Below are 19,839 nucleotides of genomic sequence, written 5' to 3'. Positions count from 1 at the left end.
ATTCCATAGCACCTTCCCAGAGATTGGAAGAAGGGAGTTTTAATTTATCCTACTTAATTTCATCTCATTTATACTTCTGGCATGTAACTTCTGATGCAAAGAGTGAGCATATGCCTCGAGGAAGGGCAAAAGGTTTTGGTGTCACCAACACGTGCAATGTGATTTCCTGCTATCAACAGAAAACAAGCATCACAAGGATAAAACCAGCAGTGGCAGGATTTTTCTCCATCAGAAGATGCTTGTGTAAGGTGCTGTCAAAACTATACCAGACAATAGTTTATAACTTCTTTGCAACTGCAACATGTAATTAACAGATGGCACAAGACTCAGACAGCTTTGTTAATAAAAGATACTACCAGCGAAGTGGTGAGCAGTCAAGGGGATAATCTCAGGTAAGAGTTGCCTCACAGTAAATCAAAAGTATAAATCAGGAAGTAGGGGAAACATGTAAGAAGATCATTTCAATTGTCAGGGGTGATTTCAATCTATATATTGTGCACAAATCAGGTGGGCTACACGAACACGAATGATTAATTTGTACAGTGTAGCATGAACTGTTTCTTAAAGCAGTACATTGAAACCTACCCTGGAACCCATTTTAGATCTAGTGATACATGAGATTAATAAAAGATCTTATAAATAACAATCCTGTAGGCAGTGGCAATACTACAAGGCTGAATTTCAAATTCAGCTTGAGGGAAAGCAACTGAAACCTCCAATCAGTGTTCACATTCTGAATAAGGGAAATTACAGACATTCCACCAGCTGGGTTCCATTCTCAAGCCAGTTCACTATTCGATTTGAATGCAGGTCCAAAGACAAGGCAGGACAATACAAGACAGCTGCTCATAAGTACGAGGAAACGTTTGTACGTCAAATCAACAAAATAATATTAATACACCCTGTATGGGATTGCATTAAGTTGGATATTACATTGGTTAACTAAAACAGTCAAGGAGAGTACCCAAAAGCTAAGGCATATAAAGTGATGAAAACTAGTGGTATGCTAAACGTTTGGGATTATTTTATGAATCAGATAGCGAAAAAGCTAATAGTAAAGAAAAAACGGATTATGAAAGTAAATTGGCAATAAATATAAAAACAAAATCAGCAAAAACTTCTTCAAGAACATATTTTAAAAAAGTAAATGTGGAACCTTTTGAGGATACAACTGAAGAATTAATAGTAGAAAACAGGGAAATGGCAGATAATTCAAACCAGTACTTTGTACTAGTCTTCCCAAAGAGCACGAATGGGAGAAAAGATCTTGACAGTCTCTAACACAAGGGAAAAACACATGCGATAAACTAATGGGATAAAAGACAGACAAGTTGCCAGGACCTGATAGGCTGCATCCAAGGGTTTTAAACGAAGTGGCTGCAGAGATAATGGAAGCATTGGCCAAAATATTCCAAGGCTTACTGGATACCAGGAGGGTTCCAGCATATTAGGAGACTGCTAATGGGATGCGCCTGTTTAAGGGAAGAGAGAGAGAGAGAAAAAAAGCAGGATGCCTATAGGCAATTTGGACTAAATCTGTCATTGAGAAAATGCTAGACCCGTTATGAAGGAAGAAACAGCAAAACAATTAGCAAAGCTTAACAAAATCAAACAAAGTTTGGTACTAGAAAAATCACATTTGACAAATTTGCAAGTGTTCTTTGAGGACAAAACAAGCAGAGCTGATAAACAGGATAAAGTTGGTAGGCAGAGTGGTTTTGGATTTCCAGAGCCATTTGATAAGGTGCCACATAAAAGTTTATTGCATATGCTATTTGGGGTAATGTATTAGCATGGATTGAGGATTGGTTAACATAGCAGACAAACAGTCAGGATCAATGAGTCTCTTCCAGGTTGGAAATACATAACTTACGGAGTGCCATTATTATTTGCAGTCTATATTAGGGATTTGGAGGAAGGGACAGAGTTTGATTTATCCAAATTTGCTGCTGATACAAAAATACCCAAAAGCGTACATTGTGATGAGGACACAAGGAATCTTCAAGGAATCCAGATAAGTTGAATAAGTAGGCAAAAATTTGGAGATCGAGTTTAACATCACAACGTGAGGGGTTATGCACTATGGTGGGAAGCATCAAAGGACAGACTATTATCTGAATGAAGATAGACTCCAAACTATTATAACAGAGGAATCTAGGTGGTCTTGTACATGCAGGTACAGCAAAAAGGCAAGTGGAATTTTGGCCTTTCATGCTAGAAGAGAAATCTTGATTATATCATTCAGGGTGTTGGTGAGGCCACATCTGGAGTACTTAGCACAATTTTGGTCCCCAAATTTAAGGCAGGCTGGACTGAGAGTGGAGGTAGTTTGAAACAGATCCGATAGGCTAATTCCTGGAAAAAGGGATTGATTTACGTAGAATAACTAAACAGGTTAATACTTCCTTCATGAGAGTTTAAAAGACTGACGGGTGATCTTACTAAAATGTTTCCAAGGGGGCTCAATATGCTAGATGTTGAGAAGTTGTCGACAACTGGGGAATCCCAAACTAGAAGGCACAGTTACAAAATAAGATGACAAGCATTTAATACTGAGATGTGAAGGAATGTCTTCACCTAGAGATGAGTGAATGTCTGGAATTCTCTACCCCACAGAGCTGTGAGGCTAGATCACTAAGAGGAGACAGATTGATTTTTCAAAAATCAGAGTTGAAGCCTATGACAAGCTGGCCCAAAGAGAAAGTCAAACCTGGGCAGCGGGCAAACCTGAAGAGCCAAATGGCCTACTGTTGCTCCCTTTACGTTATGTTCAAATTTGATCATACGGTATTCTGTAATGTGTACCTGAACCACTGTATAACTTAATCTTGAACAAATTTGATAAATAGTGACGAGAGTCAAATACCATTAGTTTCTATTTCTATAGCAATTCAATACTGGCCTGAAATTATATTTGACGTTTCGAAGTACCAAAAAACTGTTTAATATGAGATCTGAACCACTGTAGACAAGATTATGTCTTTGAAATTCAAAAGATACCTTCTGGGCGAGCCTTTGGTTTCTTAAGTCCGCCATCCTGCATAAGGTCAAAGGAAAATGCTACATTGTGAGCCTATAGAAAAACAAACAATTTGGTTAGCACACTTACTTCACGACATTAGCAGTTTAATCCATCAAAAAAGTAAACCGCTATAAAATATACACTGTTCGGTGTACCATTCACAAGCCAAATCTACTCTTAAGCTGGTGTGTTGCTCCACTCAAAGCCCAGCCCACCATTTCTTTTACAGCATTTTATTAAAAGTGGGGTCATTGAGGTTCCAAGCCCTGCAACATATGCACCAGATCCAGTGTCTTCCAGCACTGCATAATTTCAGGCATGCACCTTCCACACAGTACCACAACTTGCAGACAGTTGTAAAGAAGGGTGGAAGCGATATTAGACCAATGGATTTAAATAACAGTGAACATTTTAATTCAGAGCTATGCGCACATCAAGTACAAATTTCAATTGGAACAAATCAGTTTAAATCATTGCAACATGAAGTGTGAAGCTGGATAACAGCAGGCCAAGCAGCATCTCAGGAGCATAAAAGCTGACGTTTCGGGCCTAGGCCCTTCATCAGAGCTCTCTGATGAAGGTTCTAGGCCTGAAACGTCAGCTTTTGTGCTCCTGAGATGCTGCTTGGCCTGCTGTGTTCATCCAGCTTCACACTTTGTTATCTTAGATTCTTCAGCATCTGCAGTTCCCATTATCTCTAAATCATTGCAACAGTCATTTTGTATTGTTTTTCAGGACTGGTTTGAAATTTAACAAAATCTGCAAAAGAAACTTGCCTTGCACATTGCAGACACTTATTCCAGTTTTTAATGTGTTTAATGAAAATATTTTACAACCTTCAAGACCAATTGATTTTTTTAACACAAGCATTAATCACAGGATATTTAACTGACAGGTGAGGGTTTCCATTATTTGATTGTTATCCGGGGAAGATTACTAATCATTTTGTGGAGATTTAAAGCTAATGAAGATACACGGAGGGGGAGAAAGTTAGGACTCACGTAAGAGATATTAAAATAAGCTACAAGGATTGAAAATTCTAGAGTCAAGAAATATTTTAAAAACCCAAAAACATAACATTACTTGCATCGATAATTTACTCACCTGTATTACACTAGCCTTTTTTTGAAAATTTTTGCAAAATAAATACTGTGCTAATCAATTTTATCCCAACTCACCAACCCTGCTCTACAACAAATTCATCTTTTCACTTGCCACTATGTTTTTACCGATTCAAAAGATTCCTTTGCACAACGTAATACTGATTCAAATCTGCTTTGCTCCTAATCAGTGAAATAGAGATACCCTGAATCAGGGCCATCATGACTCCACAACGGATTTGTAGATTACCTAGAGAAGGGAATTTACTTTGTTATCTGTTCAGATGTCAATGCTTCATTTATAAAGCAAGTTTCATAAATGGAGAAAACTGAAATCACTGCATAAACATTAATTTAGCACACATGAGCAGGTACATTATTTTAAACTGAAATGCATAAATTTCATGATGGAATGTGCATCATCATCCTTTCATCTACAAGATGATGGACATGCTGTAGTAAGTCCATTTAGGTGGGGATTTGATGTTCTTTTACTGATGTCTGTGAAGGTCATTCCTTGAGTGGCAGTTTCTGCCATTAAAGGTACACATGGAGATGCTAAGTGACATTGTGCATTATTGTTTTGCATTGCTCTCTTTCGATAGCTCACCGAGTAAAACAGAAGACTATAGTGTGTTGCAAATCTGTCATCCTTAAGTCACTGATTCAATTCTGGCTCGAAGGAGTTATCACCTTCTTTTTGGCATCTTCTATGGTAGTCTAGTGGTTAGGGTTCGGTGCTATCATCGCCACAACCTGGGTTCAATTCCCTAACAGGGAATGCACGTTCTCCTTTGTTAGTTTTGCTCAGAGGAGATGTGTAACAATAGGACAGCACGGTAGCTCACAGGGCCAGACACGCGGGTTCAATCCTGCCCTTGGCTGTCTGTACGTGTGGAGTTGGATCATTTTTCTGGTGTCTACATGGGTTTTTGCCAGGTGCTCGGACTTCCTCCCGCAGGCCAAAGATGTGCAGGCTAGATGATTTGGCCATGCTAAATTGCACGTAGTGTTCAAGGATGTGTAGGTTAAGTGCCTTATTCATGGAAAGGGTTTGGGGATGGGGATGCTTTGGAGGCAAAGCCCTTTGGAGGGTTGACGTGGACTTGCGGGGCCGAATGGCCTGTTCATGGTCTGTAGCCATTCTATGAACTTCTATTATGTCGGTAGAGGCTTGGAGGGCCAAAGGGCCTGTTCCCGTGCTACAATTTTCTTTGTTTTTTGTTCTTAGTAATGCACACCGGCCAACACGGATATCGTCATTTCCTTTGCATCACCAGTTAGCAATTTCAGATAAGATAGTCGATGTTTAGGATCTTCACCACATTTGCACAAGTCTGTGAAGTGAAGCTTGGTAAAGCATGCTATGGTGTCCTGGTTCCACCAAATGTGATACTCTTCTTAGTCGTCAGCCTCACTTTTTCACCCCACAAATACACTTCCACCTTCTCCCTATCAGACTGCAGGCTATCACACTATGGTTACTGGCCCCTAGGGGTTCCTTTACTTGTAGCTTGCTAATCAGGTCGGTCTCATTACTCTTCTGGATTCGGTGATGTGCATTTCCTGGTAGGCTCTACTACAACCTGCTCCAAAAACACCATCTTCACAGGCATTCCACAAATTCCTTTCCTTGGGATCTGCTACCAATCTGATTTTCCCAGTCCCCCTGCATATCGAAGACCCCACGATTACTGTAATAGTGACTTTTTTACATGCCTTCCTGATTCATTTTCTGTCCCAATCCTGATTACTACTAGGAGGCCTGTACATCAACTCCCATTATCCTTTGTAGTTCAACTGTACGCATACAGATTTTATGCCTATCATTTCTTGCTATCGACTTAATTTAATTTCTTACCAGAAGGGCAAGTCCACCTCTTCTGACCATGTGCCTGTACTCTCGATTAGACGTGTACCCTTGGATATTTAGTTTCCAGTGCAGACCCCCTTGCAGCCATGTCTGTGATACCAACACTGTATCTGCCAATTTCAATCTGTGCTACATGCTTACTTACTTTGTTTCATATGCTTGCGTGCATTTTAGTGCAACACCCTCAGCCCTGTGTAGACTGTCCTGCTTCTCATAGTTGTCTCCTTATAGAACATAGAACAGTACAGCACAGAACAGGCCCTTCAGCCCACAACGTTGTGCCGACCATTGATACTCATATATGCACCCTCAAATTTCTGTGACCATATACATTGTCCAGCAGTCTCTTAAATGACCCCAATGACCTTGCTTCCACAACTGCTGCTGGCAACGCATTCCATGCTCTCACAACTCTCTGCGTAAAGACCCTGCCTCTGACATCCCCTCTATACTTTCCACCAACCAGCTTAAAACTATGACCCCTCGTGCTAGCCATTTCTGCCCTGGGAAATAGTCTCTGGCTATCAACTCTATCTATGCCTCTCATTATCTTGTATACCTCAATTAGGTCCCCTCTCCTCCTCCTTTTCTCCAATGAAAAGAGACCGAGCTCAGTCAACCTCTCTTCATAAGATAAGCCCTCCAGTCCAGGCAGCATCCTGGTAAACCTCCTCTGAACCCTCTCCAAAGCATCCACATCTTTCCTATAATAGGGCGACCAGAACTGGACGCAGTATTCCAAGTGCGGTCTAACCAAAGTTTTATAGAGCTGCAACAAGATCTCACGACTCTTAAACTCAATCCCCCTGTTAATGAAAGCCAAAGCACCATATGCTTTCTTAACAACCCTGTCCACTTGGGTGGCCATTTTAAGGGATCTATGTATCTGCACACCAAGATCCCTCTGTTCCTCCACGCTGCCAAGAATCCTATCCTTAATCCTGTACTCAGCTTTCAAATTCGACCTTCCAAAATGCATCACCTCGCATTTATCCAGGTTGAACTCCATCTGCCACCTCTCAGCCCATCTCTGCATCCTGTCAATGTCCCGCTGCAGCCTACAACAGCCCTCTACACTGTCAACGACACCTCCGACCTTTGTGTCGTCTGCAAACTTGCTGACCCATCCTTCGATCCCCTCATCCAAGTCATTAATAAAAATTACAAACAGTAGAGGCCCAAGGACAGAGCCCTGTGGAACCCCACTCACCACTGACTTCCAGGCAGAATATTTTCCTTCTACTACCACTCGCTGTCTTCTGTTGGCCAGCCAATTCTGTATCCAAGCAGCTAAGTTCCCCTGTATCCCATTCCTCCTGACCTTCTGAATGAGCCTACCATGGGGAACCTTATCAAATGCCTTACTGAAGTCCATATACACCACATCCACAGCTCGACCCTCATCAACTTTTCTAGTCACATCCTCAAAAAACTCGATAAGGTTTGTAAGGCATGACCTACCCCTCACAAAGCCATGTTGACTGATCTGCTGTGCCTAAAGTTACATTCCTGACCATTTCCATGTTCTCTATCCTATTACTTGTTCCAGAAACTTAATTTCTTCTGAACTCGCAATCCACTTTAATTTTTTCCATGCAAATGGCCAAACCCACCCATAAATTTCACTTAAAGCCCTACTTATAACCCTAGTTATACAGTCATACAGCCACAGAGCTGCACAGCATGGAAAGTGACCCTTCGATCCAACTCGTCCAATGTTGACCAAATAACCTAAACTAATCTAGTCCCATTTTCCAGCATTTGCCTCATATCCCTCTAAATCCTTCCTATTCATATACCTATCCAGATGGCTTTTAAATGTTGTAATTGTGCCAGCCTCCACCACTAGTTTGAGAGAGTTGCCTGCACTCTGGTCCCAGCATGATTCAGGTGGAGCCCATTCCATGAGAATTTCCGTCCTGCTGGTACTGCTTCCAAATTTAAGATTGCAAAGTCACATAGACTCATTTGTTACCAAAAATAAAAGATCCTTTTACAATCGCTACAAATTCTCAAAACTCCCTTTCAACCATTTATAAAAACATACACAGATTCTCCAGATATCTTTCAGGATTTATATACAGCCCTCGCTCCTGCTTCTAGGTCAAAGGCCATCACAGCTTGAGTATCTCAATTTTCATAGCATACAAGGATTAACATGCTGACACAATGGATAATAAGTGCAGCTTACCTGCTAATTTCACAACTTTGACAAATTAATAAATGCTGAAGTTGCAAATACAGTTGATAATGACGAAAGCCCACTGCACTCATAGTACTAACCTTCTGTTCAAAACTTTCTGGTGTCAGATAGAAGTTGTAGAGAGGAACAAAGTAATCTTCAAGAAGTCCCATAAGCAACACCAAGTACACACCATCTGCAAACTGAGTGTGATACATTAGAATGACAATGCTACTGCATCAAGCAAATAATTAATCCAAATCACTTCACAAATACTCCTATTTCTTCAAAATATAAACACAACTGAACAACTTGGAATACAAATCAACAAGGCAAATATAACGTTGAACAATATAAATGCAAAATATAGCTCAACTTGTGGGCAACATACATTTAAACTACAGGTCCCAAATGCGTGCAAAGCAATTTTAAGTTTGTACATAGCTTTCTAGTCAAACAACATCAGGCCTATTGAATCCAGTTGAGGACTAAGATACAGATGCAGTAGTTACATGGAGACAGCACAGATAAGAACTAAAAGAAGCAATCCAGTCATCAGATCATGGAGCTATGAGAAGAAAAAGTAGAAATCGGGATTTTTCAGCAGGGAATGAAAGCAATTGAGAAGTAGTCTCATGTAAAAGAGTAAAAGAGGGAAAATAGCTTGCATAGTAAAATGGAAATTGTGAGCTAATAAAATGAGAGGCTGGATGAACACAGCAGGCCCAGCAGCACCTCGGCTGACATTTCGGGCCTAGGCCCTTCATCAGAGAGCGGGATGGGGTAAGGGTTCTGGAATAAATAGGGAGAGAGGGGGAGGCAGACCGAAGATGGAGAGAAAAGAAGGTAGGTGGAGAGGAGAGTATAGGTGGGGAGGTAGGGAGGAGATAGGTCAGTCCAGGGAAGACGGACAGGTCATGGAGGTGGGATGAGGTTAGTAGGTAGAGGATGGAGGTGCGGCTTGGGGTGGGAGGAAGGGATGGGTGAGCGGAAGAATAGGTTAGAGAGGCAGAGACAGGTTGGACTGGTTTTGGGATGCACTGGGTGGAGGGGAAGAGCTGGGCTGGTTGTGTGGTGCAGTGGGGGGAGGGGACGAACTGGGCTGGTTTTGGGATGCGGTGGGGGAAGGGGAGATTTTGAAGCTGGTGAAGTCCACATTGATACCATTGGGCTGCAGGGTTCCCAAGCGGAATATGAGTTGCTGTTCCTGCAACCTTCGGGTGGCATCATTGTGGCACTGCAGGAGGCCCTTGATGGGCATGTCATCTAAAGAATGGGAGGGGGAGTGGAAATGATTTGCGACTGGGAGGTGCAGTTGTTTATTGCGAACCGAGCGGAGGTGTTCTGCAAAGTGGCCCCCAAGCCTCCGCTTGGTTTCCCCAATGTAAAGGATGCCACACCGGGTACAATGGATGCAGTATCCCACATTGGCAGATGTGCAGGTCAACCTCTGGATAATATGGAAAGTCACCTTGGGGCCTGGGATAGGGGTGAGGGAGGTGGTGTGGGGGCAAGTGTAGCATTTCCTGCAGTTGCAGGGGAAGGTGCCAGGTGTGGTGGGGTTGGAGGGCAGTGTGGAGCGACCAAGGGAGTCACGGAGAGAGTGGTCTCTCCGGAAAGCAGACAAGGGTGGGGATGGAAAAATGTCTTGCGTGGTGGGGTCGGATTGTAGATGGCGGAAGTGTCGGAAGATGATGCACATCTGTCAATGTGGTATACTGCATCCATTGTACCCGGTGTGGCTTCCTCTACATTGGAGAAACCAAACGGAGGCTTGGGGACCGCTTTGCAGAACACCTCCGCTCGGTTCGCAATAAACAACTACACCTCCCAGTCGCAAATCATTTCCACTCCCCCTCCCATTCTTGAGATGACATGTCCATCATGGGCCTCCTGCAGTGCCACAATGATGCCACCCGAAGGTTGCAGGAACAGCAACTCATATTCCGCTTGGGAACCCTGCAGCCCAGTGGTATCAATGTGGACTTCACCAGCTTCAAAATCTCCCCTTCCCCCACCGCATCCCAAAACCAGCCCAGTTCGTCCCCTCCCCCCACTGCACCACACAACCAGCCCAGCTCTTCCCCTCCACCCAGTGCATCCCAAAACCAGTCCAACCCGTCTCTGCCTCCCTAACCTGTTCTTCCTCTCACCCATCTCTTCCTCCCACCTCAAGCTGCACCTCCATCTCCTACCTACTAACCTCATCCCACCTCCTTGACCTGTCCGTCTTCCCTGGACTGACCTATCCCCTCCCTGCCTCCCCACCTATACTCTCCTCTCCACCTATCGTCTTTTCTCTCCATCTTCGGTCCGCCTCCCCCTCTCTCCCTATTTATTCCAGAACCCTCATCCCATCCCGCTCTCTGATGAAGGGTCCAGGCCCGAAACGTCAGCCTTTGTGCTCCTGAGATGCTGCTGGGCCTGCTGTGTTCATCCAGCCTCACATTTTATTATCTTGGATTCTCCAGCATCTGCAGTTCCCATTATCACTGGAAATTGTGAGCACTGTTTCAAATTGAATATTGATGAGAATGAGCAACAGGTTCTAGTTGCTGAAAGGCAACTGGAGATCAATATCAGGAAGTTTATGTTCACAAAATGTGCAACCTACAATGCAAAAACATTTTTACTTAGACCAGAAAATACATAACACAATATTTACTTAATAGTTGGGTGGAATGCCGACAGCTCATAAAGACAGAAAGGAGCATATGCCAGGAGTTGGCCGTTTGGTTCCTTGTGTCTGTCTGGCATTCAATGAGATCATGACAGAGCCGTGGGCTAACTCCATATACCTGTTTTTGGCCCATATCCTTAATACCTTTGCTTAAATGAAAACCTATATACCTCTGAGTTGAAATTAACTGATCCAACATCCACTGCCTTTTGTGGAAGAAATTTCCAAACATCCACCATCCTTTGCACGTACAAGTACTTCCTAACATCTCTGCTGAATGGTATGCCCCAAATTCTCAGGTATGCAATGTAAATTCTAGAATCCCCATTCAGTGGAAATAGGGTATTTTCTTGTCTACCCTATCTGTTCCTGTTAATATTTTGAAGTGGGGTCAGGGAGAACAATCAAAAATCTTGTGAGAATAAATAATTTTATACAATAAATGTAAAATACTAGATAATTCAGTTCATATAAATTAACACTCAGATCAAATGCAAAATATTTTAATATTTGCATTTAATATCCCTGATGGAATATCATTTGGTTAAAATGCCTATTTTGTTAATCTGAAAGTAGCTTTATCCAACCAAATTAATTTTTTTTTAAGAAGCTGTTTCTAGTTTTTAGGTGCTGGCCTGGTTAAAGGGCAGGAAGATTGAGGAAAGTAACGGAGGTAAAGAGAAGTATAGAGAGATTTTGATGTGAATATAGGAGGCATTGTTAGTCAGTTTGTAGATGGCAAAATAGGTGGTGTAGTGGATTCTCAAGATTATCTCAGAATACAACAGGATCTTGAACAGATGGGCCAATGGCCCGAGGAGTCACAGATGGAGTTTAATTTGGATAAATGTGAGGTGTTGCATTTGGTCAATGTAAACCAAAGACCTGATTTAATGACTGGGCTAACAAAGTGTGGAGCTGGATGAACACAGCAGGCCATGCAGCATCTTAGGAGCACAAAAGCTGACATTTCAGGCCTAGACCCTTCATCAGAAAAGGGGGATGGGGAGAGGGTTCTGAAATAAATAGGGAGAGAGGGGGAGGTGAGTATAGGTGGAGAGGTAGGGAGGAAACAGGTCAGTCCAGGGAGGATGGACAGGTTAAGGGGGCGGGATGAGGTTAGTAGGTAGGAAATGGAAGTGCGGTTTGAGGTGGGAGGAGGGGATAGGTGAGAGGGAGAACAGGTTAGGGAGGCAGGGACGAGCTGGGCTGGTTTTGGGATGAGGTGGTGGGGGGGGGAGATGCGGTGGTGGTGGGGTGGGGGGGGTGGAAGAGAGATGCGGTGGTGGTGGGGGGGGGTAGAGATGCGGTGGTGGTGGGGTGGGGGGGGTGGAAGAGAGATGCGGTGGTGGTGGGGGGGGTAGAGATGCGGTGGTGGTGGGGGGGGTAGAGATGCGGTGGTGGGGGGGGGGGTAGAGATGCGGTGGTGGGGGGGGAGAGATGCAGTGGTGATGGGGGGCGGCGGCGGTGGTGGGGAGAGGTGAGGAAGGTTTTGAAGCTTGTGAAATCCACATTGATACCACTGGGCTGCAGGGTTCCCAAGCAGAATATGATTTGCTGTTTCTGCAACCTTCGGGTGGCATCATTATGGCACTGCAGGAGGCCCAGGGTGGACATATCGTCTAAGGAATGGGAAGGGGAGTTGAAATGGTTCGCGTCTGGGAGGTGCAGTTGTTTATTGTGAACCGAGAATAGGTTTTCTAGGGAGTGTTGCAAAGCAGAGAGACCTAGGGCTTCAGGTGCACAGTCCTTGAAAGTGGAGTCATAGGTAGACTGGGAGGTGAAGAAGTCATTTCGCACACTTGCCTTCATTGGTCAGAGCCTTGAGTACAGGAGTTGGGACTTCTTGTTGTGGCTGTACTGGACATTGGTAAGGCTACGTTTAGAATACTGTGCACAATTCTGGTCACTCTTCTGAAGAAAGGATGTTATTAAACTTGAAAGGGTGCAGAAAAGATTTACAAGAATGTTGCCAGGATTGGAGGATTTGAATTAGAGGGAGATGTTGAATAGGCTGGGGCGTTGTCCCTGGAGCATCGAAGACCAAAGGGTAACCTTATAGAGGTTTATAAAATCATGAGGGGCACGGATAGGGTGAGTAGTCAGCAACTTTTTCCAAGAGTAAGGGAGTCCAAAAAAACTAGAAGGCTTAGGTTTAAGGTGAGCAGGGAAAGATTTTAAAAAAAGCATGAGGGATAACTTTTTCATGTAGAGGGTGTATGGAATAGCTGCCAGAGGAAGTGGAGGCAGGTACAATTACAAAATTTAAAAGGCTTCTGGATGGGTATAGGAGTAGTACGGTTTAGCAGGATATGAGCCAAGTGCTGGCGAATACGGATAGGTCAGATTGAGACGTCTGGTCAGCGCAGACGAGTTGGATCGAAACATGTTTCTGCGCTGTACAACTCTATGACTGACTGAACGCAGAATAAGGCCAACAAGCCGTAACTGGTACCTTCTGTGTCAAGGTACAGCAAGCAGGTAAGAGGCTGTGACAACTGATTTCACTTAAAATAGGTTTACGAATGTGGAAATGAGAATCAACAACTTACACAAATTCAGGTATTAATTGTTATGCTGTGTTTACTAGATTCTGCTCTTTCTGTAGTTCCCGTAGTAAACAACATAACAGATTATTAACATACATACCTGTCAAGTTTCACAAGAGTCACAAGTCAGCCTTATCATGATTGACTTCATGAGCAAAACTTTAAAGTTAGTCAAGCACATTTTTCCTTTGGGAAGATGACGCTGCTACCTGGGGCTAAATAACTACCTTTATAGATTATGTAACAAAATTGGAAGATATTGAACCATTTGAACACCTTATAGATTAAACGGGCTGCTACCAAAGAAAAAGGGAACTCATACGTTATTAGAAATTAGATCCAAGTGTAATGTCAGCAACAATCCATTTGTTAATTACAGAAAATCAAATGATTTTGGGGAAAGAACACAACCCAGTTTTCAGGGAAACTGAACAAGTTCTCTAGTTCAATTGCTGCAGAACCTGACTTGGAAAGAAACTGCCTGTGGTCTTTTGTGCTGATGACCAACTAACAATGCTTTCTAGTTTTGGTTTCTGTTTTCACACAAACTTAGAGACAGTTATGAAGAAAAAAAAACCCAAATCTTCTCAATTCCTCTCTTGCTTAAAGTAATTGGAAATCTGATATAGTTTTTAACAGTTTAGCATTTGACTATCTTGTAAACCCGAGAGGCTGCACTATGACCGCTTTCAAAAGACATGGAACCAATTTGATTTCCATCTGAATCAAAACTTATTTAGAATACCTTTAACCGGTTTATGATGGTCAGCCTGGTGGACTGTGAGAGTTTACTAAATTCTATCTTTTGTTTTTTGGACCATCGGTCAATAAGGATGCTTTTCTTTTACCCACCTCAAAACATCATCTCTGCACAGTCAATGCAATGTTTTGTGTTGCAAGAGTGCTTGCCTTGAGATTAGAAAGGGTATAGGTCCAATTCCAGATTATATCTTGGATGTTAATCAGTTTTGCCACTTTTTTTGGAAATTAGCTTGGTTTTATAATAAATGTGGTATTTCTAATTACATTCACGAAGGCCTTTATTCTGGAGAGTAGTACAAAAAAGCAAACAGTTGGTCTTATTGCTGATTGAATCAAAATATTTATAACATTTACATATGAATTGTGGAACTTGTGGAGTGGTGAGGTTTGGTGACTAGTGCATTCCTCTTGTAAACCACATTAGTTAAAAGTATTCAAACTCACTTTTGGATTTCTCTTCATAATTCAAAATGAAATGGACTGTTGCTATGATCACCATTGCTCATCCATTAACAATTATATCACCACCAAATCATTGGAAATTAGTTACAATTTGGGAATTTTCTTTTAAAGAGTTGCTTAACAAGTTTTTTTTCCCCCCAAACGATGTCACATGATGAAAGCTCTGGTAGATGTGGCATCTTATGAACTGGCTTGTTTCTACGATTAATTAAAGAATTACAAATAATTAGCATGATGGAAGTATCCTGAATGCTCTTTCTAGTAATCAGTTGAGAACTGCATTGCCATCAAAAGAAATGAGAATATTTCCAAAACGTTTATACCTGTGTCTCCAGTTCTGTCACCTCCAAGTTAAGTTTGTTTAGATGTTTATTCACAAATGTAATAAGTGACTGGGGAAACAAAACAATAAAAACATCAAAGCTCTGTTTTCAAATCAAACAAGGCTAGCAATGTGAGCTAGTAAATGGTTGCAACTGGAAGCAAACTATGACTTAAATACATGACAACTTAAACAAAAGGCACATGAATTTTGTTTCTAACTTGTTCAAGCTGGGAGTAAAATGGAAATGGAAATTTTTTTTTCACAAAACAATTGGATTGGATTTTACACTTTAGTATGTATGTGAATTAAGCACCACTTAAAGTTTGCACTAACCTAAATAAGGATGCTGAACATCAACACCTTGCTTCTTCCCTTAGTTCCCCTCCCTCAAATCCCACTTTCAACCTCCATGGGAAAAGAACTACTTAATCTCTAAACAGGCTCCTATCTGGAAACAAACATAAGCACATTTCTGTTCAGCTTCCTAAGTAGAGACAAAGCTGGTTTGCTCGCTTAGGAGCAAGTAAGTCTCAGCAATGTGTTGGCTCAGACCTCTCCCTTTCATAACTGGAGCGATAAAACTCAACCAAAAAGGCAAATAAAACTAAATAATGAAGGCCAGACAGATTTCAAGTTTCATCCCATGTTTGCACTGGAGTGGTGAATATCAACTAGAACTGGAGGGAGGGAGTATAGCCTCTCAGTTCTCCTGAGTCTACCCAGACGGATGGGCGGATGGACAAAAAAAGAACAGCTAAAGTTATATTTACCAATGATTTTGCAGTGTGCTTCTGTCAAAGATGATTAAATTAAAGTTTGGTGTCCTTGCTTTTCAATAATTTTTCAAAAATGTTTCTTGTCACACAAAGGTTCTCAATCAAGATCAGACTACAATTTAGGCCTTCATAATGACATCCTTACATTTTATTCAATAAATAGTATTGTTCTTTTATGGGTTAGTTTCAATACAATGCAGAATCAAATTTAATTGTAGGCTGTCGTGGTAAATTGAAATTGGCAGAAGAGATATCCACATTGTCAATGGAGAGGATTTCTTTGAAGTATAGCACTGCTCTATTATCACCTGCTTCTGTTGCCGCCAAAATTTAAAAGCTATTTAATCACAGTAAGCATTCTATCTTTCTCTACTTTGGCCAGGTAAGGTACATTAATGTAGCAAACATGGTTCTGGTAAAGGAAGAGTAAGGAACTGGTGTGTCTTCCAAATTGTAGATCACGAGAGCAGGCTACTATTCCACCTCACAGACGAGCTCCTCCCGGATAGAAACTGCTTCTTTTAAATCATTTTTAAGCAACCCGTTGAGATATATTACGACTCAGCTCGGTGGCAGGTTAATTCAAACACTGACCTCCTGGCCCAGAGGTAGAGACATTTACACTGCACCATAAAATGCCTTTATGCACATTCATCTTTTCCCAGTTAGTATCTGCTCTTAAACAATAACCACAGGTAGTGTCGCTACCTGGAATAACAACCTACAGATTAGTCAAGGAACTACACCAAAGACTAAAACACCTAGAAGACGACTCCCACCACTCCATTCGCTCCACCCAAGAATTCCTGAACACCATCAAAGACACCAAGATAGAAGAGGATGAAATAAAGGTCTCCTTTGACGTAACAGTCCTGTTCACATCCATCAACATCAACCTGGCCAAAGAAACACTGATGACACTATTAGAAGAACAGAAGACACATACACCAGACACCACCAACCTCATCAGCAAGGACATCATCATCAAGCTAGTGGACCTATGCCCCACCACCCACTTCACTTTCAATAACAAAACCTACAGACAAACCAACGGTACACCCATGGGATCTCCGATATCAGGGTTCTTAGCAGAGGCAGTAATGCAGAGACTCGAACAAACAGCTCTGCCAATCATCCAACCCAAACTTTGGGTCCACTATGTGGATGACACCTTTGTCATCACTAAACAAAACAAATTAGATGAGACCTTCAAGACCATCAATAATACCCTTTACTGGCATAACATTCACAAAAGAGGAGGAAAACAACAACAAACTGCCATTCCTAGATGTCACAGTAGAGCGAACAGCCAACGGGGAACTTCAAACCAGCGTCTACAGGAAAACAACACATACGGACCAAATACTGAACTACAGGAGCAACCATCCCAACACCCACAAACGAAGCTGCATTAGAACATTATTCCAACGAGCCACCACACACTGCAGCACAGAGGAACTACGCAGAGCAGAGGAAAATCACCTATACAGCGTATTCAAAAAGAATGGGTACCCAATGAACACAGTCCACCGATTCCTCAGCAACAAACCCAAACAAACAGACAAAAACGGGCTCAGAAACCATAACCACTCTCCCCGACATCAAAGACATTTCCGAAATGACTGCCAGACTACTCGGACCCCTTGGCATCAGGGTATCCCACAAACCCACCAACACACTAAAACAGCACCTAATGAACTTAAAAGACCCTATGCAGACAACAAATAAAACAAACGTCATCTACAAAATACCTTGCAAGAACTGTGACAAACACTACATTGGACAAACTGGCAGAAAGTTTGCCAACAGGATACATGAACATCAACTAGCCACAAAAAGACATGACCCACTATCACTCGTATCCTTACATACAGATAAGGAAGGACACCACTTTTGATTGGGACAACACATCCATCCTAGGACAAGCCAAACAGAGACATGCATGAGAATTCCTAGAAGCATGGCATTCCAACCGGAACTCCATCAACAAACACATTGATTTGGAGCCAATCTACCATCCCCTGAGAAAAAGAACAGGAAATGACATCACCAACCCAAGGAAACCTAACCAGATAAATAGAAAGCGGGACATAACACCAGCGCTTCGTCGGAGGCTCACTGATGATGTTACCTAGAATGGTGACGAAACGTCTGAAAACTAACCTTCCAGCTCAGCGAGCAAACTCACATCCAGAACCTCAACCTGAGCTACAAATCTTCTCAAAACTCGCTAACAATAACTACAGCATGTACATATGAACACTCATGACATGATTCCATTCCAAACTAATCCCATCTACCTGCATGTGGTCTGTATCCCTCTATTTCCTGTCTGTTTAAGCATCTATACAAACGGCTCTTAAATGTTGCTATCATATCTGTTTCCAATATCTCCGTAACAGTGTGTTCCAGGCATTTACTGCCTGCTGCATAGAAATCTTTCCCTGTATATCTACCCCCTCCTTTCTAACATTTCCAATCTAGGAAAAAGACACAGACTATCCATAATATCTGAAGATCTCATCATTTTATATATTTCTATCAGGGCACCCCTCAGCCTCGGACGCTCTAGCAAAAATTGATGCAGGTTTTACAACTTTGGTATGGTACTCCTGTAGTTATGGTGGCAAAATAGCAACTGAAGATCGAGTTCTAAACTTATAAAACTGAGTTCAATAAAAACGATTACATGTGATTAAATCAAAATTATAAATAGATAAATAACGAAAGGACATTGCCCCTTTGTGAACTGTAAGAAGGTTGCACAGACTGGAGATTACTACTAGAAGAACAAAGAATATTTTAGAAAATTTTCTTCTCTAAATGGATCGTTGCCAAATACCTATCAAAATAATAGACTCGAGCACAGTTTCAAAGTAAGCAGGTGGAAAGGAGTAATGTAAAATTATACACAAAAAATACAAGTTAATGGGATTATAATAGATAGCTCCAATTGAAAATATAGACCAGTCTGAATAATCGACTGTGTGGTATCCTTCTTTACTCTCCGATAGAAGAATGATTGATCTTAGATAAAATTGATTCATTATACAACTACAGAAATTTCACATAGGCATATCTTATTTAATCTGTTTATGCAATTCCTGTCATTACAGAAATTGAGGTGTTTTACAACTCATTTTGGAACTTACCTTCTTAACAACATTGAGCTTATCAGGTGCATGGTCAAACAGTGTATCGAAAGCATCCCGCTCTGAAATAAGAGTACACATCAACTTTTTATTTAAAGAAGCTGCAGTCCTCATTTCCTCTCTATTTTCTGCCTCTGCGGTAATGATGCAGCATTGGGCAGAGATGTTAAAACTGAAATACTTGGTATGACACTTAATTTGTTTTGGCCTACCTCCACATGAGTTACTTAATTTAAAAGGGAGACCTACACAGTGCCTTTCAGGCTGTTACTCTAATGCACACCTATGCACTTTGGCAGAAACACTGGCAGGCACTTTGGTATCTTGCATTATTCAAATGAAATCGTGAGAGTGAGGAGTAAAAGCAGAGTTTACATCTTTCCTCAAAACGGTACTGCAAGCACTTTTGACAAGGCTTGCTACCAAGTGATCAGGAGCTGAAAATTATAACTTTGCCCCTTTCCAACCCAGGGAAATCAAGTCAATTCTTATTAGGTTTGGATAAATGTAATTCATTTTTCAAAATTTGATAAATCAAACTTGGGATTTGCCTGTATGGTTCCAATGTGCAAAGTTACCTCTATGCAGAAAAGATTTATTAGGATGCTACCTGGTTTGGAAGGTTTGAGTTATAGGAAGAGGTTAGAGAGGCTGGGACTTTTTCCCTGGAGCATAAGAGACTGAGGGGTGACCTTATAAAGGTCTGTAAAACGAGAGGCAGAGATAAGGTAGATAGCCAACAGCTTTTCCCCATGGTAGGAGTGTCTAAAACAAGATGGCATAGGTTTAAGGTGAGACGGGAGAGATATAAAAGGGGTTAGAAGGTGAGGAGTATCTGAAAGAGGCTGCCAAAGGTAGTGAGGGAAGAGAGTATAATTTTGTCATGAAAGAAACATTTAGACAAGTACGTGGGTGGGGCAGGTATGGAGGGAAATGGACCAAATGCAGGCAAATGG

General features: G+C 41.9%; 1 protein-coding gene across 2 annotated transcripts in view; it reads right to left on the bottom strand.

Moving 5' to 3' along the window:
- Positions 1 to 19,839, bottom strand: part of parvb (parvin, beta) — a 74,931-nt gene that overhangs the window by 4,632 nt on the left and 50,460 nt on the right. For both annotated transcript variants that reach the window (XM_059652356.1, XM_059652357.1), the window contains exons 9-12: positions 18,884 to 18,945; positions 14,954 to 15,022; positions 8,279 to 8,380; positions 3,001 to 3,073 (exon numbers count right to left, since the gene is read on the bottom strand). In XM_059652356.1, coding sequence (XP_059508339.1) covers positions 3,001 to 3,073; positions 8,279 to 8,380; positions 14,954 to 15,022; positions 18,884 to 18,945 — 306 coding nt within the window. The remainder of the gene's footprint in view (positions 1 to 3,000; positions 3,074 to 8,278; positions 8,381 to 14,953; positions 15,023 to 18,883; positions 18,946 to 19,839) is intronic.

This window comes from Stegostoma tigrinum, chromosome 18, assembly GCF_030684315.1.
Source record: "Stegostoma tigrinum isolate sSteTig4 chromosome 18, sSteTig4.hap1, whole genome shotgun sequence".
In the NCBI taxonomy this organism is placed as follows: domain Eukaryota; kingdom Metazoa; phylum Chordata; class Chondrichthyes; order Orectolobiformes; family Stegostomatidae; genus Stegostoma; species Stegostoma tigrinum.
This window is presented reverse-complemented; position numbering and strand designations above follow the sequence as displayed.